Source organism: Hypomesus nipponensis, chromosome 14 (assembly GCF_054491055.1).
Source record: "Hypomesus nipponensis isolate SF chromosome 14, ASM5449105v1, whole genome shotgun sequence".
Lineage (NCBI taxonomy): Eukaryota > Metazoa > Chordata > Actinopteri > Osmeriformes > Osmeridae > Hypomesus > Hypomesus nipponensis.
In genome coordinates this window covers 19,700,517-19,727,866 of record NC_140374.1, presented here as the reverse complement: position 1 = coordinate 19,727,866, position 27,350 = coordinate 19,700,517, and the positions used below count along the sequence as shown (strand labels likewise).

The 27,350-nt window shown below is 45.4% G+C and overlaps 1 protein-coding gene across 1 annotated transcript; it reads left to right on the top strand.

Moving 5' to 3' along the window:
- Window positions 1–546: 546 nt before the first annotated feature.
- Window positions 547–27,350, top strand: LOC146259075 (tumor protein p53-inducible protein 11-like). Its single transcript, XM_084672602.1, has 7 exons — window positions 547–697; window positions 16,788–16,927; window positions 22,307–22,365; window positions 22,579–22,627; window positions 23,113–23,209; window positions 24,388–24,489; window positions 24,904–27,350. The coding sequence occupies exons 2-7, from the start codon at window positions 16,799–16,801 to the stop codon at window positions 25,035–25,037; spliced, it is 570 nt and encodes a 189-aa protein (XP_084528728.1). The 5' UTR covers window positions 547–697; window positions 16,788–16,798; the 3' UTR covers window positions 25,038–27,350.

Sequence of the window (27,350 nt, the reverse complement as noted above, 5' to 3'; positions counted from 1 at the left end):
CTCACTTTCTCACTGCATAAATTATGTGTTTTTTTGTGGGAAGAAGGCAAGGGGCAGGTTACTTTGAATTCTAAAAGGAACAGTTGGTTGGTCCATAATGAAGTGAGCAGTGCAATGTTTTTTGTAATGTAGAATTGTATTGTTTAATTGGATTAGGGCGCGTGCAGGAGGCTGGATGGTGATTCTGTGTGACGGTAAAGCACATTTTCCACAGTATACTCTGCTGTGCCAAGAGATAACATTTCTTATGAGAAAATAAAACGAAGATCTCCACTGAAAAAGTTTGTAGTCTACTAGTCTTAATCCATGTCTGACAAACTGGGCCCAGATCATTTATTGATGAGGGATAAGGAGGCATTTTAGGCGTTTCTCTAATTTAACTCATCTTTGATCAACAACAGCCTGTTGGACATTCATGAGGACAAGAAATAAATAAAAAATACAACCAACCTTGCATTGTTTTGATGGTTACGACCATTCGATATATTACGGTAGAAGTTCGTTTTACCTTCGCTGTCATGTGCACACTTTACATTACGGTAAGTGCGTACAACTGTCGGATTCTCTCGATTTCAAGACTGTTTGAGAACCTAAAGAGAGTGTCGTTGTGAATTGCATGTTCGCGTCTACCCACTCGTTTGTTACTGTCTACGAGTGAAAGAAAACTATCTGGATTGTCGCATTCCCGTAGCATATTGTAAGTATCCACATACTTTTTTAGTGGGATTTTATTCTGTTCAATCGTTCTTTGCGTTTCATTGTATTTCTCTAAATAAATATGTCCCTGCCTCTTAAGGCAGACGATTCCGTTCTGTTTCTTATAAATGTCAGAATATTCAGAACAACAATTAGCGTTCAACTGCCTACTCTTTAAAAATGTTTTGAACAGCTGCTACAGCCAGCCTACTGTGTCGGAATTTATGGCGAACAGTGGAATAATTAAACATTATCAACAAAATAACTTCAACAACAAACAAGGCTATAATTGATGTGTTAAGAATCAAATACTGCCTATAAAGTCTGACTGTAGCAAGACTCAGAATGACATGTTGCTTAAGCGGTCAATTTCTTGTGAAATCTTTTTTACATTTCTCAATCATGTCATTAATAATGGTCAGTTCGTTTTACTACAGTTATTTGTGGTTTCATAAGAAAATCAACATGTGCTCACCCACTATTTTGATCAGACATTCACTTCATGCGTAACATGAACCATAAACAAGTAGAAACGTGACAATGAATATATTTTTTTATTGATGCACTGGTATCAACAACATTTGAAGATTGCCATGCCATGCAAACGTTGTCTTCATTTTGCAATGCAGCCATGGAGAAAGTTCTTTTTAGGTCTGCTGTGTATTCTTTCAAGTCAATCTTCGATTTGAACTCCACTAGCAGTCAAACCGCTTTCAAAACAATGCTTATGTCAGTCCTTAAAGCCTGATTAAATCCGTAATTCATTTGATGTAAAAATTACGCCTTCCTTTTCCTCTTTTCATCCTCCTACTGGCTGATTTTTTTTATGTAAAACTTAATTTAACCAAAGTAGAATTAAGAACATAACACTGTCGTTGCTTCTTTTTATGTATGTATGTATGTAGGCTATATATATATATATATATATATAGCCTACATTAAATATGGATTTAATATTTTATTTTCCCAACACTAACTCAACTGTTATGCAAAAGTAGCCGGAGGACATAAATTATAGTACTTTCCATTGCACTGCCTCAGGGCAGTGAGCCCTTTTCAGGGGAAATAGTCCAGTGCCAGTTAGACATGTTATCATCCCTCCTGCAGATGGAGAGAAGGGCAGTGACAGGGTATGTGTGGTTCGTCCTGAATACTTCTGTATTCAGGAGTCCTAACAATTTTTTTGTGTTTTAACTGCCATGTAGTGGGCCAAGTGTAGCAGTGGTGGAAATGTATATTGTTTTTAAATTGAATGCTTGTTTGTTTATGCAAGTGGGACATCAGTCCATTTGAAGACCATAGAAAACCCACCTGAAGGGTAGGGGGAGTCACCTCATGACCATGCATTGTCCCAGTCTGTAGAAGCGTGTTAATGCGGTGCGGTTGACATTTCAGTGAACATGGCTTCATCCCTCTGGGGGACTCAGTGTAGCCTACTTTTGGCATAGGAGATTGTTGAAGAATCTTGCCTGTCTGTATTGCACATATGTGTATTCCCTCACCTTAATCTTTTCTCCACAGATAGTTTCAGCCCATAGTCCATGTACTGTGTGTTTGCCAGGAATTAAGGGCCAAAAGGGATTTTTCTCAGCTAAGACCATATTTGACCGTATTTCATCATGTAAACAAAGGCAGAAGAAGGTACTTGCTAAATGGTCAACTTGGCAGCTGAAAACATTCTAGCTGCTTTTTGTCTGAAACAAATGTTATGTCGAAGACAGAGCTTTGGGACGACGTGTTGAATTTTCCTGCAAGCAACCCTGCAAATGGTTTTGCCCTCTTCGTTTGTGTTTTCTATAATTAAAACATAATAATTACAGCAACACTTTTCTCTAATCATGCACTGATCAGGAGTCAGCATGAACCATGGGCACTGTGGGAGGGGGGAGGGGCCTCTAATTAGCGAACGAAGAGGAAGTATCGAGGTGAGATGGAGGAGAGGTAGAGAAATGATATGTTCTTCTTTCTGTGCTTCCATGGAGATGATGTGCGTGGGGTGGACGAAGAGGGGTGGCGGTCTTGGCTCTTGTCACAGCAGGGCCGCAGGGTCCGTGAAGCGTCAGGGTCCGTGAAGCGTCAGGGTCCGTGTTAGGGCAGTACTTCTCCTGCTCCTCTCTCACCTCGTTGAGCAAGATTAACAAGACCAACGTTGATTGCGTTCTCTACCTGCTCGACGTTTCTCGACATAGAGACAGGAATCTGAAAAGGTGGCAGAGTTAGTCGAGGTCCAGAAGCTGGCTCCTCTTGGTGAAGCTAGTGATTTCCAACCCCCTCCCCTCCCCACCACTCTCACTGCAAGCTGCGTGGGACAACCAGATGGTGACCCCCTTCTCTGGATTTAACCCCTTTGCGACTCGCTCACTCACTTTCACCGGGCACTGCAGAAAGTCTCCTGTTTCTGAAAAGTACACTGAAAACAAAGTAAAATGTCCTGCTTTTGCGGTTATGTTAATTTGTATTTTCACTAAGATTTGAGCGGTGTAATTGTAGAATTACATAACAGCATTGGGTTTGGATTCATGTACTATGGTCTAGGGATGCATGAAGACTGGACAAAAGCCAACTTCTCGTCTTGCTTCAAGACCTGTCTTAGCCTGCGGCTTTGAGTCTGAAACAACCGTGGTAGAGCGAGGTTGGTTTCCTGTGAGCACAATAAGCCTCTCTCTCTTCAGGCATTGTTTTCTGACATTCCGCATTCTCTCTGTGGAGGATGTGGAAGGAGGTCATTCATTTTTCATCCTCGCTGACGCTAGGCTCTGGCAAACGAGCCTGCAGGTTAAGGCTAATTCAAATCTTGGAATTTTCCAACCATCTCCTCTGCTAGAGAATGACATAAAACAAATTTGAATGCTTGCTGTTGTAGGAGAATCCTTTCAAAAAAAGTTTCATATCGTACATCAGTCTAGTTGATGCTAGTTTACCCATAATATCAGGCCTATCTTGAAGTTACTGTCCTATTAACAGTGGGAACAGACCTTGACTCTCTTGGTCAAGAACCGGATTGACAGGATCAAGGGGGGAAGACATTATTCTTGGCTTCCTCTCAAATGTCCTTAATATCCTGTCTGTTGTATTAGCTGGAGTAGCCATGGGCCTTGATAGAGACGCTGACTATACTGAATGCTTACAGCAGATGTGCCTCTGTCTGTGGACATCGCATGAACAAGATTTAGAGGAAGCAAGCCGCTCGGTGATTCTCTGATATTGCTTTTGTACCATGGTGCTGATGGACCAGCTACCCCCAACTGTGATCGCTAGTGAACACGGAAAAACATTTGTCCCGGGAGTACAGCAATAGCTGTGAAAGATTGCGAGAGTCTGAAGTTTACAGCGAGTGTGCCCCCCCTGCAGCCCCCCAACCCCCAATCCTTCTTATGCTGTGTTCATACCAAACGCAAAGCGAATTATTCATGCGAATGAGCGTGTTTGCATTGACTTTACATTAAATCTCACCACGCCAATAATTGGCTTCGTGTTTGGTGTAAACGAGGCATTAGACGCTCCATCCAGGTGCCCATCACCAAAATTTATTATTCGATCTTCAGAAAGCCTTGCTGTTTTTCTTTTAACGTGTCGTCTTTAAGGCAAACTCTTAATTACATGTTTTGACACACGTCATCCACAGATCATATTTGGAGTAATTGTTTCACAAGTGAGACAACGTGAACTCGGTGCTCGGCGTGGATCCCACAACATAATCCAAGCATGCAATATACCCCAATGTCATTTCAGGCTTCTGTAAGGTCTCTCTTTCTCCTTTTCTGTCCCTTCAAAAGGGTACAACACTACACAAGGCACGTCTATGTATGGTAAAAGGGCACAGTCATTGAATCTTTTATTTACAGACTCTGAAATCAGGGAGGGGCAGTGTTGGTGTGGCCTTCAGGCCACTCACTGTTTCCTGACAGTGTGAAAGGAGCAGTTGCTTGGAATCAGTCTGTGCCTTTGGACTGTGTGTGTGTGTGTGTGTGTTTTATGACGTGGTGTCACATTTCCCTCTGGCCTTTTAGACAAAGCACCCTTTCACGTCTTGGTGCTCACACATGAATCTACGCTAGACAGTCCCCCGACTGTAGGGTTGGGTCTGAAGCACATTTCAAAGTTGAAAGTGTTGTGGTGTTGTATAGCCTCCTAACAATTTGACTTAGAAGTTTGTTAAACGAATAAATCCAGTATAGTATTGCCGCACTATTTGTCTGCTGATGATCACAAGACGACAACTCTATCTCTCTGTCAACTTTCAGTCACCATAGAGATATCACCGTGGTGGCTGTCACGGTAGTACACAACCACAGTTCCGGCACACTGTCACTTTCTCTAATTTGCTCACTCACTAATTTCATTAACACAGCAAAGGAAATCCCCCTGGATGACCTCAGTTTTGCTCTGTCGACGCAGAGCCGACCATAGAGCAATCATCGTTCATAAGGACAGCTTCTTCTTAGATGTTGGGTATTATTATTAATGGTTTTTGGTTAAAGGGCTCTCTTGTGGGGTTATTTATTATTTGTTGAAATGGAGGTGCTCTAATTACTTCCTAAAAGGTAGAGGTGGTATAAAAGAAAAACTGAAACAAGCGCACTTGTACTTTTAATATTCGAGGTTCAAGTCTGAAAAAAAGACAAACAAAACATGTTTTATCACTCAAATGTATACATTTTCTTTCGCTCCATTTTGTGTGTGTGTGTGTGTGTGTATGGGGTGTGTTAACTGAAGCAGAATACGCAGATTCTCCCTCCTTGCAATCTGTTTAGTTGATATTTTTTTTGCAAAGATGGCAATCTGAATACCAAATCTTCCCCATGTTCACCCATGGCACTTTTTCTGTGCCAAAGTCTGTCATGCTTTGCTCCTTTCATGCCTGGATACGAGGTAAGGCTATGCTGTGGCGTACATAGACACATGAGTACATAAACACGACACTGTACATTCACTGACACATTCAATGGTTTGACCAGATTTGGGCATGTTCTGTCCCAAAATGCAGAATTTAATCACTTCCTGTAATCTACATGGTGAGTAATTATGTGGATGTGATGCTTTAAAAGCAATGGCCCTGTTCCTGTGAGTGGAGGAACTGGGGACCCCTGGTCCACAAAACCACCCTTTATTTCCTGGCGCCTGGGCACAGTGCAGTGTAAGTTCTACTCACGATTGACCTATTGCTACCTTGCCCTGGCATGTGGCATAACCTGCCCACTGAGCTGAAATCTTGACGAACAACAGACAGGACGCTATTCATCATTGGGTTTTAACAAGTCAAATTTTTTATGCTTAAGGGAACATATTTTGCCACCTGTGAATGTAGACAGAAGAAGGTCAGTTGGCTGAGCGGTTAAGGAGTCGGGTTTTTAATCGGAAGGTTGTTGGTTCGATTCCCGGCCGTGCCAAATAATGTTGTGTCCTTGGGCAAGGCACTTGTCCCTGTACATGTACTGTAAGTCGCTCTGGATAAGAGCGTCTGCTAAATGACTAAATGTAGACATTATGTAAATGCACATGCATGTTGCTGACGCACATCGGCAGACCTCATTGACGTGTTTTGATTTGCATCTCAGAGTAGTAAGTTATTAATGTTGTTCAATGCGAGCACTTTAAAGTAACCAATAGTGACAGCTGTGAAAATATGTGGGGATGAATGCAAATGTATGCAAATGTCACCAAATGACCTGGCCACCTGCTGAGCCTAAATGATTGCATGGTGACACTTAAATCAGACAAGGACAACCCTGCCACCCAGATCTGTCAGTGTCAAGTGTGTTTGCGTGTACATGTACCTTCTGGTTTAACTCTGTGCATGTCAGGTGTTTGTACAACTGTACAAATTGCTTGGGATTCAGCGTGGATGGTCTCAGCACTGTCAGAGAAAATCTCTCTTCGTCTTGTGCTGGTTTTACTGCCTGCTAGTCTTGGCGGTAGTTCTGTAGGAATCAGCAGTAGATATTCGCCTCTCAATAATCCAAAACTATGGAGCCGTTTTTATATTGGGTATGCTTCACAAATGTCTCTTTGTTAATATTATGCTTGGCTGCCAAAAGCTACTCTAAGTTTCAGAGCTTGGTTATTGACTCATGTTTTCTGCTTAGGAAAATATCCTAATAAAAACACCTGCCACAAGCCTGTTAATGCTGCTCAATTACTCCCATGCTTTGTCCATTTCCGTCGATAGCGGACATGAACTGCTTTTATGTCTTAATTGTTTGGATGTTCATGGCAGATTCAAATCCCTAGATGGTTAGGTGTGGCTTCTGTGTGCTGTACTTAAGTTAGAATGTGATTTGAGTTATGGCTTTTTGAGGGGTGATTGCAGCCATCAGAATGTGGATTCATCTGTGTGTTTTTGTGGGTCTGTCTCATCTGTCTGAGAGCATCCAATGTCCACTCCAGGGACACTTCATGGCAAGACAGACAATGTCTTCATGATTGGGTCTGTACCTAGGTGTGTGTGTGTGTTGATTGTCATTTGTTTCTGTGTAAACTCTCATGTCCCCTGCAGGCAGTATTGTTCAGTGAGAACCTGAATAGCAGGAATCCCCTGTGGAGGGCAATGCCCCAGACTCACGGTAGTATGGCAGGACACCTTGCTCACAGACATACCACGGTAAATGTCCATGTGAGTTCCTAGTCCAAGTAGACTACCCCCGTATACCCAAACAAATGGACTCTCCCATGTTTGATGTTTAGGGGTCTCAGATCTTTGAAAACTGGAACAATTTGCCTCACAGATTTTATTTCTCACTAACATACAGTACACACACACGCATACACAGACAAATGGACTCTTAGCCACCTCCACAGCCATCAATCCTAGCCTCAAAGACAAACAAGTCATTATTTTCCCCACTGAAAGAGAGGGGGATAATTAGGCGACATATGTATTTTTCCTGTTATTCCTACTGTGCTGGTGGCCTATTGAAAGAGATTTTGCTACCATGGCACCAGGCTATCTCGGTTGTCTTAGGCTTCCTAGTCAGGCAGCGGAGCCTCTGTGAAGCGGAGCGGGTCCCTCAGATCAAAGGGCTGATTCAGACTCACACTCTGATCAACACACATTCATACACACTGAGGAAAAAGTTTGTAGTTTATGTGAAAAGCAAAGTAAAATCCTTTTAACAGAGTTGATCTCAGTAGCACGGCTATTCTGGTAGTCTAGCAAGGATTCGCAAGCGGTCGAATGATTAACAGAAAGCACAAAACGAACCACACACATGCTCAACAATGGTATTTATTTCATTGTGCGAGTGTCGGGTGTAATTGTCTAATGTAGTCTTTATTCACGCAAAAGAACAAGGTTCTGTAATCTCCGTCATTACCCATAGTGTGCTTGCTATTGCTTCTCTGTCCTCTTCTCACTATTGTCATTTGCTGTCCTCACCAGAAAAACGCATAGTGACGAACAAGCCGATTTCCAGAGCGATATAAAACTACAAAGAAGCGCTTGTGTGACACGTGTGCTTTTTGTGTGTGCAGTGGCAGCAAACACATTTTACAGGGGGGGGCCAAGGGGAGGGGGGGCAGTGTTTAATCAGAGGGGCACATTAAAAAAGGGAAACAAATGATATTTAAACATTAAATACTTTAATTTTGCTTTACATTAAAATCATACAAACGGCTCTGGCTCTCCCTCTTCCAGCTCCTCAGCTCTCTCAATACCTTGATATGTTTCTCTCACTTGTTTATTTACTGGGGCAAAAAAGGCCGCAATGTCCCTTCCTCGTTTCATGATGACTACTAGAAAAAGAAGATAATCCAACGTGTAACATTTTTTTTTATACATGCCACAGGGGAGAACAGGGATATTTTTACAGGGGCACTGGCCCCTGTAGGCCCCCGTGTAGAACTGCCCCTGTGTGTGTGGTAGACTATACACGCTCTGCCTGATAATGGAAAGGAAACCATTTAGCCTAATCAACGGCTCAACCACTGCTTTGGTGCGGAAGGAGCAACGACAGTCGAAGGTGTCCCCACGGCAACCACTCCAAACCAAGAAAGAAAAGAGTCTAAAGAGAGATGCAGTCAGTTGGAAGGTATCTGAGGTAAAAGAATGGTAAAAAAATAAATAAAAAAAAGTAAAATAATTGAACTGGGAAGAGTGAGAGACTGCTCACATGCCAAACCGTAAATAGCTGTAAGAACAGCAGTGGGCAATAAAATACTGATTTTATTGCTCTCGTAATGGGTTTCTCACCACACAAGTTTTGTGTTGCTCACATTAGCGGCAGCTTGGCTGAGCTCTGTGGTGTGTGTGCGTATCATGTATTCAGCATTTGGTATTATACTCCGAGGGGGGCTGTGCTATTGAGCGTAAGGCCTACATGCTATGCTAATTACATACCCTGCCCCTTTCTCCATGTTGATTTGCATTCTTGAGAAAAAAAATAGAGGATCGAAAAAAGATTTAAGCCTGGAATGTTCTCTTCACCCCTGGGGCCACGCCAGCAGTGTGAGTTCAGCTGATGTTAGGAATTATTAAATTACCATAGAGACTTACATCCTTGTTTCATGACCAGATTAAGGAGAGATGGTCCAGTCCTTGGTGCAATGACTACAGGTAATAGCAAGCAGGTCCCGTAGACATGTATATCTCAATTGTTTGGATTGTAGAGGCAGATCATTTGGGATTTGAGCATAACAGAGAAGCAAACAGGGAAGGCAGACATCATTGTTTAGTTTCTGTGCCTGACTTTTATAAGACAATTTATCCTGTTCATGAAGATGCACTCCATGACACAAGCCCTCAATCGAACGATGTCCGTCATCGGCCAGGTTGCCTAGCAACCAGGTAGAACATGAGTGAACAGTAGGGATGTTGTGTAGGAGGGCCCAGGTTGTCGATGGGGTCGTTGTAACACTGATTGACATATACACATACATGCATATACTGTAGACACATACACACAGTACACACATTATCTAAAAGGCCAAAACTTTATTGACAAGGACTTGAAATACTAGGACCTGGATTCATTCAATGGTTGTGTAACATGGTTACGATTTCTTGCACACTTTTTTTTTTTGCCAATTGAGCATGAAACATCTTAACAGGATTAGCAAGTTGCGGTGTAGAAACAAGATGCTTTTGATGCCGTTCACGCTTCTGGGACCTCAGAAGAACCTGGGGTTCTCCAGACCATGTGCTGTGGTTTCCTCAAGAAGCTGTAGCTCCTAACCTGTACTCTACCCTTACCTGGTAGAGTACAGGTTACCTTGCCTGACCTGCCCAGTCACTCACTCACATGGAAGAAACGGACTGGCAGAGTCTCCACAGTGGCTCCAACTTGTCTACCTGCCTATCATCAAAACAAGAAGAAGCCTTTAAATATGGAAGTACGGGAACATAAGAGTTGATTTTTAAGGTGCTGTTCTCTGCTGGCTCCTGCTTGGGAGCCTGCCACATTTTTATTACTGTTAATAAGTGCTTTGATACAGCATGTTATTTACCCTACGCAAGCCTATGATTTCCCCGAGCTTCTTCTGAGAAATGCATTAAGTTACAGCAGTGTGACCTCACCCCCTCTCTCCCTCTGTCGCTCGCGGTCTCTGGATAATCATTTTTAAACAACCATTAGGGGCTTGCAGTGTCTTGTATTGCGTGTGTGAGTATAATTGATTTGTGTGTGGGTGTATTGGGATGGATTTTTCTCTGGGTTTTTTCTTTGTTGCCCCGTGCAAGAAGACAGCATCATATCTGGAAAACAGACTGCATGTGTTTGCCTTCCCGTGTGCTAGTGTTTACAATGTGGCACATATTGCTAGCAGTATAATGAGTGAAATACTGCCTGGTTTGATTAGGAGTGGAGTGGAGGGGAGCACTCAGGGAACGCTGTAGAGAGCTCCTCAGTGGTCCAAAGGGCTCAGTCACTGTTTAGAGTTACAGCCAGTGGTGCATGAATGGTGCTTCAACATAGATATAGGGTTACTTGCAGTACTTTAGCACATATAGGATCCACTCAGGATCCACTCAATAGACCTGTAGCATACTATACAGCGAGACTTGCACCACAGCACGTTGTGGATTGGGAGCAAACAAGGTTTAGAAAGTGAGTCTGTTATCTGAAAACTCATTAAGCCAGCATTAGAAGGTCCATGAATTAGCCTCTGCCAACTGTGTTCCTTGGCAACAAGCAGTTAACATCTGGCATTTCCAGCAACCTGTGACTCCACTTCATTCACCACGATGAGTTGCTATGCAGCGGCACTGTGTGTGTGTGTGTTCTGGAAGCTGTTGGACGTCGCCATGTTTGCTTCTTCTCAGCATTCATTTAGGAATAGGAGGAAGCTGAAGGTGAGCGAGATGAAGAGAGATAGTTGTACATGAGGGGCGTACAATTTGTGGCCATGCTGAATCTTCGTAACTGGAAACATGTTATTTTTCTTTTCCTTCCGGTATCGCCCTCCTAGTCTCATAAATTCACTGAACTACATGAGGGTTATTCGATTAGATGGTGTATTTACCGTGAGCCACATTGACAAATGGTCCAAGCAGCACTTAAAATAAGCACAGTCCATTTGCGCCTGTTTAAAACTTGCTCTGAGTCTGGCATTAGTTCCCCCGTAGAGAGGGAGATGTTGTGCTCTGTAGAAGCTCAATGCCGCCTCAAGCCGTTGCTATTGTTTAGGTATCTGTAAAAGGTGGCCTCTCGTCTGCTCTTAGCGGTTGAGTGCTGGTTCAGCCCCAGGAGCTGCCGGTGTTTTCCTCTGGTGAGATGATTCACCTCCCAGCAGTGAGTGTCAGCTCTGCTTTACCTCAAGTCTGCCCCTGCAGCTCCTGCGCACACAACTCTACTCCCAATCCTAGCACGCTACCAACAGCAGGATGCCACTATTAGCACCCCACTGCTAGCATGCTGCTAAGAGTGTGCAAATGCTAGCACGCTACTTTAATAACACACCACTATCAACAGCACATCACTGCTAGCACGCTGCTAATCACACGCCACTGCTTGCATGCCACTGCTAGCATGCTTCATATCTAAAGAAGGCTACTAAAAGCAGGGCACTGATAGCATGCCACTAATGGCACACCACTGCTAGCATGCCCAAGGGGCATAACAGCCACACAGCGGTGACTTAGCTCCTTAGCTGCCCCCCTTCAGAGCAGGGGCAGACCCCATCACAACTAGTGTGATAGAGACAGTGACAGCTGGGTATAATCTATATAACCTAGCTGAAATGGGGGATGGGGGGGAGGTGGGATGGAGGGGGTGGGGGAGATGGGATGGGGGGGAAGAGAGAGATGGAGGGGAGAGCAGGTACAAGATGGGAAGCTGGAGAGAAGGAGGGAAGGAAGAAGGGAGGGGAGGTTCCTGTCTCTCAGGGGATCAAGGAGACCCAGCTGTGTTCTCCACACACACACACAAACGCACACACACACACACCCGTCACTCTCCCTAAGCCCATCTGACAGCCCTTGAAATTATGTTGGTAAATGACTGGATGTGGAAGCCCGCAACACTCGCCAGAGCACTCCAAACTCTTGTTTACTGGAGTCTGTCAAAAGCAGCTTGTCCCATGTGCAGCCTCGCACCTCTGTTTTCTCTGCCCTTTCCCCAACGCCAGCCTGTTTCCACTGCGTCAGTGGAAAGAGACACGGGGGGGGGGAAGAGAGGGCAAGAAGGATGGAGAGACAGGAACAGAGGGAGAGATCCAGGGACGTGGATGGTGATTAAAGGTTCATTCACACAAACAGGCCGTAAATGAAAAGGGATCTACTGTGCTTCCTGTGGCTCACCACGGAGTATCAATTTATCACCTCTGATTGGAATCAGGGGCGCCGCTACTGCCGACACTCCCCACTGCTGAGATTTGTACAACTTTCCAACGCCATTTTTTTTTCTCCTCTCAGCCAAGCCTTTTGGGCAGGCTGGCTCACTCTGGCGGCTGGCGCACCACGCTGCCCATGTCGTTAATGTCGTTAAGACGTCTGGCATCCCCTTCTGCCTTCTGTTATTCCAGCAGAGCACAGGAGTGGAGGCTTCTTGTTGTCAGCACCTCCTCCCTCAAAGAAACCAGCACACCTCCTCTAGGCACCTGCGGATCGTGTCAGCCAGTACCTGTTTGACCTTGAACATCAGGCTGGTGAACAGCTCTGTCACTGTGAGAGGCCTGATGCCTGTGGCAATGCATAAAAGGCTCCTGGAGAGCCGGCCGCAGACACGGTGGTCTGATGTACACCTCCACACATGCTCAGTGCGAGTGCTGCACTTGTTCTTTAATCCCGCCGCAGAACTAGAACTTTGCTGGTGAAAGAAGTAGGCCGTCGTCAGGGAATTGTGGGTACTGACGCCTCCTGAGGACGACGATGTTTTAAGACCCCCTCGAACATCCAGTCTGTCTTGTTGCAGTTTCATCCAAGTCTTCCATCTTCCTTTGTTTACCCGGTAACAAAGCCAGAGCTTAATTTCACCTGACACAGGGATTAGAAGAAAGGCTGTTGTTTCCTTTGAGTTCTTCTTCATATTGACACCAGCGTTATCAGTGTTGCCGTTCAATCATTGAGCTTCATCCTCCTTCTCGAGGTGAGGTCTCCCCCTTCTCCCCAGTTCCTTAATTCATATTCATATTCTGATTGTTTATCTGGACCTCTGGGACGGAAATGCATCGACTCTCCACCAAGACACATTTAATGATCTAGGATGTGCGGGGGTGGGGGGGGGGGGACATTGTCTCTCGTCCAAATCCATAGATGAATTTCAGCTTTAGCCCGATGACTCTGTTGTTGTCATCAGCATGCAAGCCCTAGAACCAGAGAGAAAGCAGTCCTCCCTCAATCACTGTGAAAAGGCTGTATTTCAGCAACCGGGTGGAATCTCGAAAAGGTTTTCAACATTACTTAGAGCCAGTGGAGATAAGATATGCCTTGGATTGGGTCTCAGATCGATTGATGTGGTTAGGTTTTATTGGAGATAGACCGGGAGATTTTGTTTTATGACTTCTCTATGCTTTAGTTTAAATGGAAATATGATAATGGTGCCATCATTAGATTATAGGATTGCAGTCCATTTATTCTAAGAACAGACCCGTGCTCAGACTGATGGAATGTCTTCTGCAGGAGTGAAATAGGGGAGACTGTCTCCGTTCAGTCACGTAAGGAGAGAGGTGAATAGGAGAGCATCTGTAATTCGCTCTCTTACGGCAACAGCTCTAGTAGCAGTCTTGTGTGCTTCCACAGGGATAATTAACATCAAACTTGTGCTTTGTGGCACTTGGGGTCCAATTGCTTTTTTTTTCGCTCACCCAACTTCTATGTTGATACTCTTGCGTCATTTGAAATCATTAAAAATAATGAATTCATCGTTCAATAAGAAACAGTCGGCCCTCGTCCTGCTCAGCCTAACTGGATCTGTTGGGCCTGGCGGGTGTTATGCAAGTTCAGCTGCTGGAACAAACATTCCCCCTCTCTGCTGAAGGAAAAGGGAACTCAGTGCCTTAAGAGAATGTCGCTGTTATAATGCCATGTTTTAGTTCTTCATTCTAACTCTGCTCCTCAACTCCCTCTTAGACCCACCCGCAGAGTTCAATCTAGAATCCCCCATCAGCTGTGAGGAGAGTTGTGCAGTCTCAAACCCCTCTGCGTCGTCAGAGATCGACATGTTCGGACGGCCGTTGTTGCACTTCTGATGGCAAGGAGTACAGCAAGGCCCCCCTGAAAAAATACCTCTTCGTTAAAGCTGGTTTCAATGATAGAGAGGAGGCACACCATTGGCCGTTGCTAGGTAACTGCATCAGCATTACACAGGCGAGTCAGGAGGGCTGACTTGAGATGCAGGGAAATTATCGAAGGGGTGCAAAGTAAGGCCAGTGGGGCCAGAACGTATAGATGTTTGACACGAGCGAGGAGGCAGGCGTCTTTTGGTGCTCTTTCACTGGAGGTCATGGGGTTGGCACCAGTCACCTGTGCAGACCAAATCCAACCTGGCATTCTGTGGGACTCGGATAATGGCTCAGAATGCCATTACTGGAGTGTGGCTTCAGACATATGAGCTTTTAGTGCCTTCGGTCAATGTGCAGATACTCCTGCTCCTCTGATACAAGCCTAATAGTCCTTCAGATGAAAGGGGCCATAGATGATTGGCTTCCTGTACTTTTTGTTCTGGGTATGAGGGCTGTTCCTGAGACTAATTTATTACTGTAGGTCTGGCCGTAAACATCCCTTGTGCAGACAGCAGGAGGACATTGTGTATCTGTGGATGAGGCAGGATGTTTGAGGAGGATCTTCAATAATGCAGTGCAACAGATTGGATTCTTCTGAAGTAAGGAATCCGATCAGCGGCTGGAAATCCCAGCGCTCTTTCTCTGGACGCTCTGTTCTTCTTCTGTGGTGCTTTTTGCTCGTCTGCTGGTGCCATCACCCGTGTAGGTAAACCTCATTGGTCAAGGGCTTTTTGAGAGATGAAGTCACATGGTATGTGACCTATGCCGACGCAATGTATGCCGGCCCTAGCCTATTTACTGAGGAATGTGTAGGAGCCTGTGTTTCATGTACACATATAGGCTGGAATGTGACTGGTTCAGTGAGGTAGTTCCTGCCTAGTTTTTAAACTAGTTTCACCAGCTCCTGTCTTTTGTGTTTTTATCGTTTGACTGTGTCAAGACCAGCACCAGGAAACACCCAGATCTTGTCTCACTAAATCGGCGCACATAAGTTAGCCCAACACAGGTAGATAACAACCTTTTCAATTATCTCTTTCTCCTCTCTCACAGACTCTCTCTCTCACACACACACACACACACACACACACACTCTCTCTCTTTTTATAGAGCCCAGCCTAGCCTTTTGGTATATGAGACAATAATAAGCATGTTTTTTCCGGTCTAACATGTTTCTTTTTCTCTGTTGACCTTCATTAATGGTGACTTTGTTCTTCTCACTGGGTTGATACTCTCTCTTCAAGAAGACATGAGGCACCTTGTTCTTACCCACAATGCCTTGCCTGTTGCCTTTTTGTCCTGCATCTCTTAAAATTGCTTGTGATTTTTTTTTTTTCCCTCATATCACTGAGAACCATTCATTTTGAATCTTGTTGTGAAATTGTTCATCGTTTAGTTTTTTGACCTTCAAATGTTATCCGTTTTTGGTTAGGGTTAGGACTCTATGCAGGACTCATTACCATTTGCAACAATCACGATCCCTGGCATTCATAGTCCACAAGACGTTGTCCAAGTGCCGGAACTAGTGAAATTGTGTGTAGGTGCTGTGTTCTAGGCCATTCAGGGTTGAGTGGTGATCTGAGTCACTTTCCCTTCAGACCCAGTGACCTGTGTTGTGTATCTGATGTCAATCCAACCCTCGGACGTCTGTTCCCACCTGCCTCACATCTGTGCTGTCACCTTAGAAGCAGCGAGGAGTCCAGGTTTCCTTTTTACAGCCTATGAATAAAACACAAACCATGAACGGACACTTTGTGTCCAACACGGTACAGTCCGGTGTCAATACAGCTATATGGAGAAGCACAACGCTGATTCAATCTAATGGAGTGGGCAGTGTCAGCTGAAAGGAGTGGTGCAGGTGTCAGTGTCTGAAATGCGGACGCCGGACAGACTGTGGGCACCCCTCGTGGCTTGTTGAGCTCTCACACCTGGAGACTGCATTTAGGGCACTGTAACCAAATCTGCTGATGGTGGAACCTGATCGATTTGTTAGCCCCACTGTCTCCAGCGGGAGAGGACAGCTCTCCTTACACCAGTCTGCCCAGGGTGTGTATGTGTGTTGCAGTGTGTGTATCTAGGTGTGTGTGCGTGTGTGTGTTTCTGTGTGCGCACATCATACGTAGGAGATATGAGTAGGCATCTGTCACTGTTAGCCAGTCAGCAGTCTAGGTTCTCTGTCTCCAGGACAGGAGAGGGCCATCTCATTAGTCAGCTTGACCTGGATCAGCACCCTAAATCTCTTTAAACACAGGACGCATAATGCACTTGACCAACATTGGCCTTTTTAAATTTGAAGTATTTTACAGGGCCGAAAATAATTACTATCTTGCGTGTCTGTTCGCTGTGCAGAAGGAAATATTTGTCAGCTCCACTTCACTGCGGTTTGCACTGATCAAAGGTTTCCATGGTAGCTCTCTGACAACCCCCCTTCCTTCTTCCAGGATTTCAGACCATGTCTTGTAAACCCCACCCTCCTCTGATGAAGAAGCACAGTCAGACGGACCTGGTGAGCCGGCTCAAGACCCGCAAGATCCTGGGCGTGGGCGGAGAGGATGATGACGGAGAGGTGCACAGATCAAAGGTCAGCAGCTCTCTCTTTCCTCTTTCCCCTCGCTCTCTGTCCTCCCTCTCTCTCCTCCCTCTCTCCTTCCCTAACTGTCTACCCTAACTCTCCTCCTTCCCTCTCTCCCTCCCTCTCTCTCCCTTCCTCGCTCTCCCTCCCTCCTTTCCTTTCCTCCTTCTTTCTTTTTGTTGATGTATCCTGATTAAACGATCCATCCAAAGTTTTCACTCTGGCACTACAGTATCTGTAATGTGTCAAACCTTCCGATGGACACCATGCTGTGATAACTAGACCTGAGCTCTACAATGGCATCATTAATTAGCAGGCTGATTCCCCTGACAATCAGTATTGGCTGTTAATTGCCCTATTATTCTCAGCGAGCTCTGGTGCTGACACCCTCAACCATGAATCTCCTTATCACAAAGAGCAGCTCCGCTGTGAAACTGCTCCTAGGAGGCCATGCTCCCTGCGTCTCTCCTGCTCCCCGCGTCTCTCCTGCTCCCTGCGTCTCTCCTGCTCCCTGCGTCTCTCCTGCTCCGCCAACCTGCCGCACACAGCACCCTACACACTCCTACTCTGCACACAGGCATACTTGAGTCTGACATGGACTCCTTGGACGTTCAGCAGACCCACACCTGCATGTATGTGTTCGGACAGTGACACACATTTTGTTTTATCTCCAGCTCATCGCACGTTCATTAGAAACGGAACAGCCTTTATCGTGCGTCACAATGAAGTAGACCGCACTTGAAGAGTGGAGTCATCTTATCTAAGATATTAGGGAGGGAGGGATGGATTTCCTCCATCATTCCCTCAGCCTTCCCCACAGTTTATTTTCTCTCTTAATGTTGTAACAGGAAGGCAGCAGCTCCAGACATCTGTCAGCTTGATCCAACAGTTTGCTCTCTGACTCGGAGGCTAAGCTCTCGGAGGCACAGCTTGGAGATTCAGATACAGATACAGTCTGTATGAGGTCAGATGGCTGAGCGGTTAGGGAGTCGGGCTATTAATTAGAAGGTTGTTGGATCGATTCCCGGCGATGCAAAATGACGTATCCTTGGGCAAGGCACTTCACCCTACTTGCATCGAGGGGGGAATGTCCCTGTACTTACTGTAAGTCGCTCTGGATAAGAGCGTCTGCTAAATGACTAAATGTAAAATGTACAAACAGTCACTTGGCAGATGTAAGACCCTTGGGATGAGTCCTTTTGTCCAAAGTGGTGAAATAATGCATGTATTCACTCACTCAGTCGTACTTTGTGCTAATGTATGTGAAATGCATGGTATTTCTCATTGTTTGTAGTATACCAGTTCAGTGGTTTTGACCCAGTTTCTGAGTTTAATTCTATTTCCAGGGATGCATTATGCAACAAACATGTTTCTCTGGCAGCATTATCTTTTCAGAAAAAAACATGTTCTGGAATAGAATAACTTAGTATTTTCGTAACCTAGTGTTTTTGTTGCGTTCCATAAAAGTGTTTTTGTTGTTTCCCCACACGTGTGTGATGAGGAGATATAAAGAGAGGAGAGAGAGAGGGAACAGGAGTTGTTCGGAAAGGGAAACTTTTACGGGATCCCAATCTTCCATGTCAACAAAGTAGGGAAGTTGTCCGCCTGTCCACTTCCTGCCTCCTTCCTGCCTGTCCACAGTCAGAGAAAAGGAACAACATCCTGATGTTCCCTCGGGAGGGGAGGGGCGGGGAAGGCAGACCTTCCTGTGGTCCCCCATCCCTCCCCACGACACAGGCCACATGTGGCCAGACGCGTGCCCTGGCTCCCTGGAGCCCTTCCACCCCATGTGGCTTGCTCATCAACCAACCCATCACTGAGAGTGGAGTCACGCGGGCTCCAGCCATTGGACGAGAAGCAGAGCGTGTCTTAATACGGCCATTAGCTTGCCCCACCACTTTGCTTGAGTCTAACACTGCATTAGCATTCAGGTGCAGAGATGCACCAACGATGGATCTTTCAGGCATCTGTCGGAATGATTTAGATGGGAGTGTAGCTCTGTGGTTTTGACTGGAGAGGTGGTGTGTTCAAACCCATCTCCCAAATACTTCCAACCATATGTTAATTTGGACTTGGCTCACTTTGAGTCAAGTCCGCTCAATGAACACATCATTAAGGCTGATGATCGTGCCAGTCAGTAGATCTCGTATTATCACAGGCTGACAGAAACCAGAGCTGGGAGGAGGTGCTCTGTGCTTACAGAGGGATCATTCTTTACACCTGTTCAACAAGGTGACCTGGGCTGACCACTCTCTCTTACTGGAGAGGCCATAAAAGATGTCTGGCCTTATCTGCGTTGTTCACCGACTGACTGTGCAATGCTTGATAGATTAATATTTCTGACAACACCACACTTCCCTGGATGCTTCCCTTTGTCTGCGGGCACGAGCGGCTGAATGACGACGAGGAGGCTCCGGTAACGTCGCTCCTCACGACCCCATTGTGTGTTTCTCGCTCTTTCCTGTTTCTCCCCTCCCTCTCTTCCATTCTTCCCTCCCTCTCTTCCATCCCTCCCTCCCTCACTTCCCTCCCTGCCAGCCTGGTCTCACGGTAGAGCCCTGCTTCCTGTTGAACATTTCTCATGCTTCCTGTTGAACACCTCTCATCGAGCCCCCCCCCCCCCCCTTTACTCAGACACTGAACTGTTCCTGTGAAGAAGAAAAAAGAACCCCCACCTCAGACACATTGCTGAGCATTATTCACCAGGTCACATGATCACAGCTGGTAGTGGCTAGATGGTGATTGATGCAGAAGAGAATTCAAGGAAGCAAAAGTCCCTGCAGTAGCCTCGTGTGACTACACTGGCTCGTATGAGGCCTGCTATCTGACTGCAGACTAGGGTGTTAGGGAGTTAAAATGGACTTTGCAAGCAGGTTCTAATCAAATTTGAACAGTGAAAACACAGACCCCACAGACCCTCCCTTCATGCTTATTCCTTTGCGTGTGTGTGCGCGCACATTGGCGCGTGTGTGTGTGAGGCCCCATGACTCACAGTGAGTCATCAGGCAGCTGTGAGTTGTGCGAGCACCTGTTAGGTGTTGCACCCGGCGCCGCCATGACGACAGAGAGCTGGAGGGCGGGCGGAGGCCGTCTGGAAGACCACTTCTCTGATGGCTCAAGCCTCTAGCCAACCCAGGTCGCTCAAGCTAAAGGTTAATGTCATTACTTTCTGCAAACAGAGGCTCCATCTTGACCTTATCCCTCCACCATGCTCACCACACGAGCAGTGGCTCATGGGGGAATCAGGTTTGCGTTCTGTCTGCCTGAGATTGATATTTCAATCTCGATGAGAAGTCTAGATGAGAAGCCCCTAGGAGAATGTCTTTCAGAGAGGGCTGGAGATGAGATTAGAATGAACTTGTTGGTGTAGAGGTCGACTGAGGACAGAGGAGGATGATGTCAATCCCTTGTTTTTTCTCTCTCATTCTGAGCTCATTCCTTTCATTGGAATGGAATCAGATGAATGAATTCCATATAGTATAACTTTATACTATAAAGGATCAATTATTTACAAATTGCTTAATGGCAGTGGTGTTGGACGTTGGGGGAATCCTGACATCGATATGGAATCATTTCCACTCTACATTCACCATGACATTTCACAGGCTTCTCCAGCAGAAAAAACACTTTCTAAACAACTGTGACTTTGCTCCTCTGCCAGGGGCAAAGAAAGGAATCTGCCAATGTATTATTTTTGCTCCAAAGGCTTTGATATCTCTGAGGGAGATGCATTTCTTTTTAGAGGGCCTATATTCATATGATTGTGCTGCATGGTTGGCAGGGCCAATAACATAGATATTGGATGCTGAGATATCTAATGGAGAGAGCAGCATACAAATCAAATCCACCAAACTGAGCTCCCACGTTCTCTTTCCTTTTTGTGTTCTCTACTCCGAAACAAACATGTTCCGTTTTTCCATAATTCCTATTTGTGGGTCTGTGCTTGTACGTTTGTTTGATGTCTTCCTGCTGTCTTGGCGACAATAAATCTGCTTTGTCCAGCAGCCCAAATCAAATGGCGCATAGCTGAAGCTCCGAGAACAGAAGCCCAGATCTATCCCATGTACCCTAGCTGGCCGACAGCATGCAGACTCCCAGTAATCTTCTCACTATCTAACAATACAGTTAGATTTCACCAATGACGAGAAGGCTTTCTCAATTCATCGATGATTTGATCGCAACGTGAATTGAGCTTTGTCATTGGTTGCTTTGCTGCCTCAACTGCCACTGCTTTGGAGGAAGCCCGAGGGAGCCTGTCATCTACAATGACATCATTCAACTATCTCAGTCATGTGATCAAATCAGAGCGTGGGGAGCACAGAAGTCTTCTCTTCATTTTCACAGTGAAAGGAGAATAACAGGGGAGCTACGTTCAAATGTGTTGAACTTGCCCCGATGCCCCGGGGTCGAGCGCTATTTCAGTTTGTCCTTCACCAGCTTGGAGATGGTGTTTGACTCTCATCACCACTCCTGGGCTTGGTGACGCTGCCCTTGCAGATCCATTTGGCCAGATCGTTTCAGTCTCTGAGGGAGGAGAGGAGAGCTCGTATGGGGATGTTGACACGCACACACACGCACACAGAGAAGGTCATGTGAATATGTCAGTGTACCGTGGAGAAGGCACAGGAAATTGCCAGGCATATAGCATTCCTCTAGACCAGGTCTTGTACAGGTCATGCACCACTTGACGATAAAGACCACATGCACTAAATGTGTCTCCAAGACCAAGCTAATAAATAAATAATGTTGATATAAGTTGGATAAATAAAACTGAATATAAACAGCTCAACAGTCATTGCTTTCACTGTCAGATCGGGCAGAGGTATCCAGGAGTGCTCTCTCCCACTTAACCCCTAAAGGCCTGTTCTTTCTCTGTAGCACTGATCAGTGTGTGTTGTGGGGTGCTGTGATTAAAGCTCATTTAGCCTAAGTGAAATGTTCTGCTAAATATACTTTATTAATCTTTCCGTCACTGGTGGTACTGGTGTGGTGGGGTGGCAGATGGGGGGGTCTGCTTTTTCTCCATCTGTGCGGGGTGATTAAGACGAGCACATGAAAGGCTCCTAATTAGAAAGCGTCTTAATCATTCCTCTTTGGCCACCAGAGCGAGAGAAAGCGCAAGCGAGAGAGAGAAAGGCCATGGGCCGTGTCTGTTAATATGGACTGATCATAAGGTGTCATGAATGATTGAGACTGTCTGTCTGTTTTTATGACACTGTTGTAATCTAAACCTTGTAACTCTATCTCATTTTGCCTTGGAGAACTAACTGTCCTACTCTTTCTGTCTCCTTTTCTCTCATTCTCTCATTCTCTCTCTCTCTCTCTCTCTCTCTCTCTCTCTCTCTCTCTCTCTCTCTCTCTCTCTCTCTCTCTCTCTCTCTCTCTCAGATAAGTCAGATGCTGGGGAATGAAATCAAGTTTGCATTGCGAGAGCCTTTGGGTCTGAGGTGAGAAGACTGGTCTATTCTGTAAACTGTAACTGGAGCAAGGATTTTCCCATAGAATACGGATGAAGGAATCATTTGTCATCGTTATCCATCCCCCACATCCTTCTCTTTCTTTCTTCCTCCTTCCCTTTCTGTCAAACCCTCCGTCTCTCTCTCTCTCTCTCTCTCTCTCTCTCTCTCTCTCTCTCTCTCTCTCTCTCTCTCTCGCTGCAGGGTGTGGATCCTCCTCTCTGCGGTGCTCTTTACAGTCATGGCCCTGATGGTAAGCACTACAGAGGTGCCTGCATGCATGATATCCTGTGGAGTAAAGACAGTCCAGCCATTTTCTTCTATTTTTAGCCATGACTGTACAACAGAATCACAATGTCACCACCACATCGCCACGTTTCTGGGAGCTCTCCCAGAGTCGGACTGTACAACGTCTATAAAAGAGAGAGAAAAGCCTCATTCAAGATGTGAGGGAGGCAGTGTTCCTCTAAGAAAGGTTCCTCCCGACTGTGTAATACAGTAGCGTCTATCCTCTCCTGAAGTCTCTGTAGAACACAGAGGAGGAACAGTTGAGGGATTGTCTGCTGTGCGTGTCCATGTGGGGAGCTTCCAGATCGCAGGCCTGGCTGACAGGACGAGGTTGTCTTCTAGTGCTCAGTGCTGACAGCGTCCACTCTGTGTGTTTTGAAGCAGCGGAGACATTGCGATGGACAGAGAGGTTTGTTGTTGTGTGAACATGGTGCTGCTCCCCCTTCACAGGCTCTGGTCTTCCCTAACCAACTGTACGAGGTGACGTTTGAGGAGGAGTTGTCCACTACCAACATCTCCATCCGCCTGTATGGGGGCGCACTGCTCAGTGAGTCGCACACACACACACACACACACACACACACACACACACACACACTACACTTGACTTGCTGTAAACATTTTAATCAAGGATAGGAATAGGAGGAAGGACAGTGGAAAAGCAAACACACATGGTAACCGTGTGTGTGTGTGTGTGTGTGTGTGTGTGTGTGTGTGTGTGTGTGTGTGTGTGTGTGTGTGTGTGTGTGTGTGTGTGTGTGTGTGTGTGTGTGTGTGTGTGTGTGTGTGTGTGTGCGTGTGCGTGTGCGTGCATGTGTGCGCACTCATGCTTATGAGGGCTTGCAAGTGGGAGAAAAGGACAATCTCTATTGATGATAATGCTCTATGCTCCACTCTAATTTAATTACACATTCCATTGATATTTTTCTGCCATCAGTGTCAGACAATAGATACTCGCAAGAGCCGCTTGCGATTATTGCCTCTCCATCCTACTTATTCCTGCCACAAAATGCCCAAAGGGAGCTATTATTTGATATGGCCATTGGCCAATGCAACAAAAACCGAGCCTGCTTCTCTGAGTTTGAGATGAGAGGGAAGAGGGCTGTGCCGTCTTGCTTCGTGTCATCCGTTTCGGGTTGAAACCACGACATTGTTCATGCAAGGGCAGAATAATGGGGATGCCAGAGTCGGGACAAACTTGCACTGGGGTATAATAGTGATGAGTGGAGAGACATGGATGATGCTGTTGGAGGAGTTGACAGGGTGACAAGTGAGCCTGGGAGGATTTCCCCACCCTCCTCCCCTCCCTCTCTCCCGTTTGCTATTCCCCTCTCCTGTCAGTGTGCGGATGTGTGGGTGGAAAAGATCAGGATACTGAGGGGTGTGGGGTACTAGGGGTGTGTGTGTGTGTGTGGGGGGGGGGGGTGTTGGTGTACTGGGGGGTGTGGGGGGGGATCCTCCCTGGATATGGAGAATGGGCCCATTCCTCTCTGTTATCATTGTGCTACTTTAACCAAACAACCCTAATGTCACTGCAGATCAACACTAGATGGCTGTTCTGATACTGGTCTCCAATTCCAGATGACGATGTTTACAAACTCGGTTATTTCTACAGAGAGCCGGCTTTGTGTGTCGGAGAAAGATTGAAAATGCGACTATAAATAGAAGACCTTCACCTGTCTGCCTGTCACATGTCCCTCTGACCTCTGACCTCTGCTCCACCAGGTCTGTCCCTCATCTTGTGGAACGGGCTCTACACTGCAGAGAAGGTCATCATGCAGTGGACTCTACTGAGCGAGGCCTGCTACTTTGCCATCCAGTTTCTAGGTGAGTTGACGTTGTTTCAGACGGGGTGAGACTTCAAGGCTGTCAAGACTGCCTTTCAAAATTGCAGTGCCGCTTTGGAAAACGTTGAATGGAAACCCCCTGGTTTTTATGATGATTTTAGCCACTCTGTTGTTTAAGGAGAATAACAAAGTCTTCTCCACTTACAGGTAGTGCATGCACCAACACTGCCCTCTAGTGGTCAATGTCTAAAAGCTCACATTTCATTCAATTCTGGTAGTGAGCAGTTTTTTTTTTTGCAGTTAAACAGTTAAACATCAATGCCTTAATTATGAATGGAACCACAATTAGCTACAAACGTATGCATGTACCACCCTGCAGTGGATCAAAGGTGAGATCATTTGTCTTTTTTCTTTTTTCAAATTTTTTCCGATGTTTTTTTTTCTGTGGTTACAGTGACATCCATCACCCTGGTGGAGATAGGCTCTTTGCCCAACGCTGCCATCCTCCTCCTCCTCAGTCGCCTGCTCTTCCTGGTGGTCACCCTGGCCTACTACTACCACCTGGGCCGCCGGAACAAGAAGATCTGAACCCCTGCCCCCAAGCCGGGGCCAGGGAGGGGCCAGCTGCTCACAGATGTGGGGAGGGAGTGGGTCAGAGTTGGATGTCACTGTTGCAGGGCTTGGTGCATGTACGTGTCTGTGTATGCACCCGGCCCTAACCCCCACCGGACCTAGCCGTTAGTCCCCCTTACGTCAAACAACAAGACGGAGCCCAAGTCTCACATCCTAGGCTCTACGGAGATGAGAAATGCCTTTTGTTGTGGAAGTGAACTGAATTTTTATGGACAGAAATTGGGTCGCTCGCTCTTGATGGCCGTTGGAGGGTTAGTGTTGATAGGATGTGTAGTAAGGTTGTCCCTGTAGCTCCTAGTCACATGACTTGATATGTACAGAGTAATTTGAAACACTATGTTGTGTTATGTACAGTAATTTGAGTTGTTTTCTTTCTTATTCAGTATTCAGTGTGATCTGTTTTGTAAAATTGCATTTAAATAGGATCGACTTGTCATGTATGTGGACCATGATCAACATTTTTCGTTTTGCTCAATGTTTTGGTGTTGGTGATGTTTTTTTTCTTGTGCACTAAAGTGAAGCCTGAATATCTGCGCTGTCACGCATATAACTCTCTCAGTTCTCCAGGTAATAGCAGAATTTGAGGTTACAGACTCGATAGCCATGAGAAAGGCTTCAGCAATGCCTTGTAGGGAAATGTGTTGACTCCCAAAGAAAACATTACTGATAGCGAGCTCACACTATGAAGCACAGAAGGAAACCTTAGTCAGGGATTACAAACGTTTGTATTCTTTATGGGGTTTTCACCAAAGTCGTGGGTCAAGGTGACATGTCATTTTTGTTCATATACGCAGATGTGATCGTATGTAATTTGGGGAACGTGTGTCTATTTAACACTGCCAATAGAGCATAAGTTCTGTCCTACTTTCTAAAAGCACACCTGACCTTTTTGTGAGGCATGTTTTTGCCAACAAGGCCCTAATCTCGTCAATAATTTATGCTCTTGATATGTAAACTTATTTTGTGACACGGAGGACGAGAGTTTAGAGCAGAGGATGTCTGTGTAGCCGAGTTGTCAACAGTCATGTAGCAAACCGTCAACACATCTGTAGTCTTCCCTTAAAACATATATAAAGGACAGCCAACAAGGAGCAGCACCATCTTGATACATATTGTATGTAATTAAGTGTATTTAAAGCTATTTGATGTTCTTTTGAACAGAGGGAACGTGACACATCCATCAATGTCAATGGTTTTCAAAGGTTAATGTCAGTTTTTATTGAACAGTTCTATCTCAAATATATTCTTTTGAATTGATTTGACATTTTAAATCGACATATTTGGAAATGGAATGCATGAGGGTTCCTTTTTGCACAAACATTTATCGTAGCATTATTTTGTAGCAGTTTTCTCACAGAACCGAGTATGTGTTCTCATTATGGAGTAAAAGCAGAGCTATAGCAAGGAACTTGTACAGCCGAGCTTGTGGCATCACATCAGAGGAGCTTGACAGAGAAACACAAGCTCCTAGTGAGCTACATATTGTTGTAAATGACCATGTTCATGCCTCTGTTAGTAGGGAGTGGTCCCAGGTCCTGCCCGGCTGTGGTTTTGTGGTTCCACAAGTCCAGTACTGGAGGCAGATGTTGTCCTTCCTCACGGTGTGTGTTCAGTACAGATAGAGGGGATATGAAACATGGGTGAGGTCTCTGATGCACGCGTAAAGTAGTGATTATCCTTTTGCAGTGTTTAATTAGCCTCAGCTCTCCTGATTGGCTGTGTCCCGGTCTACTACTCTGCCCTAACAGGGATTGTAATTATGGAGTTGGAAAAAAAAAAAAAAAAAAATCTGCCTCATGAAACGTTCAAGATGATTGAGGAGTTTTATTTTAGGAGAGGAGGGTTGGAGCTCACTCGTATGATGGTCTTGTGGTCTACTGTCTAAGGTTTGGCCCAGAAAACTATAGACTCTATCTGGCAAATGTATGAAATGGATAAATAAATACAAAACACTGACTAAATATATGCAACCTATAAGTATTAGACCGCGGTTTGGATCCTAAGAATTAAAATGTAATGATGGCCCTTGAATGTTCACTGAAATCATTGATAATAAAGAACTTTCATTGCTGTAATTCACAGCGATGAGAAACCCACCCTGTTGTACCCATCCTCTTATAATCTATATGCACGAGAGCTCAGTTTCATCAAGGCCAATGCATTTCAAGCTGTTACTACAAAAAGTTAGTATATTTGTATACAAGTTACTATATTGTTCTGGACCTTTAGTGTTTAGCTTGAAATAAAGAATATATTGTTGTTTTGGAA

What these genes read in the sequence shown, in the direction of transcription:
- LOC146259075 (XM_084672602.1), top strand. Translation starts at nt 16,799, where the DNA reads ATGTCTTGTAAACCCCACCCTCCTCTGATGAAGAAGCACAGTCAGACG. An exon ending in CGAGAGCCTTTGGGTCTGAG is followed by an intron (nt 22,366 to 22,578) that starts GTGAGAAGACTG and finishes CTCTCGCTGCAG; the next exon opens with GGTGTGGATCCTCCTCTCTG. An exon ending in CTTTGCCATCCAGTTTCTAG is followed by an intron (nt 24,490 to 24,903) that starts GTGAGTTGACGT and finishes CTGTGGTTACAG; the next exon opens with TGACATCCATCACCCTGGTG.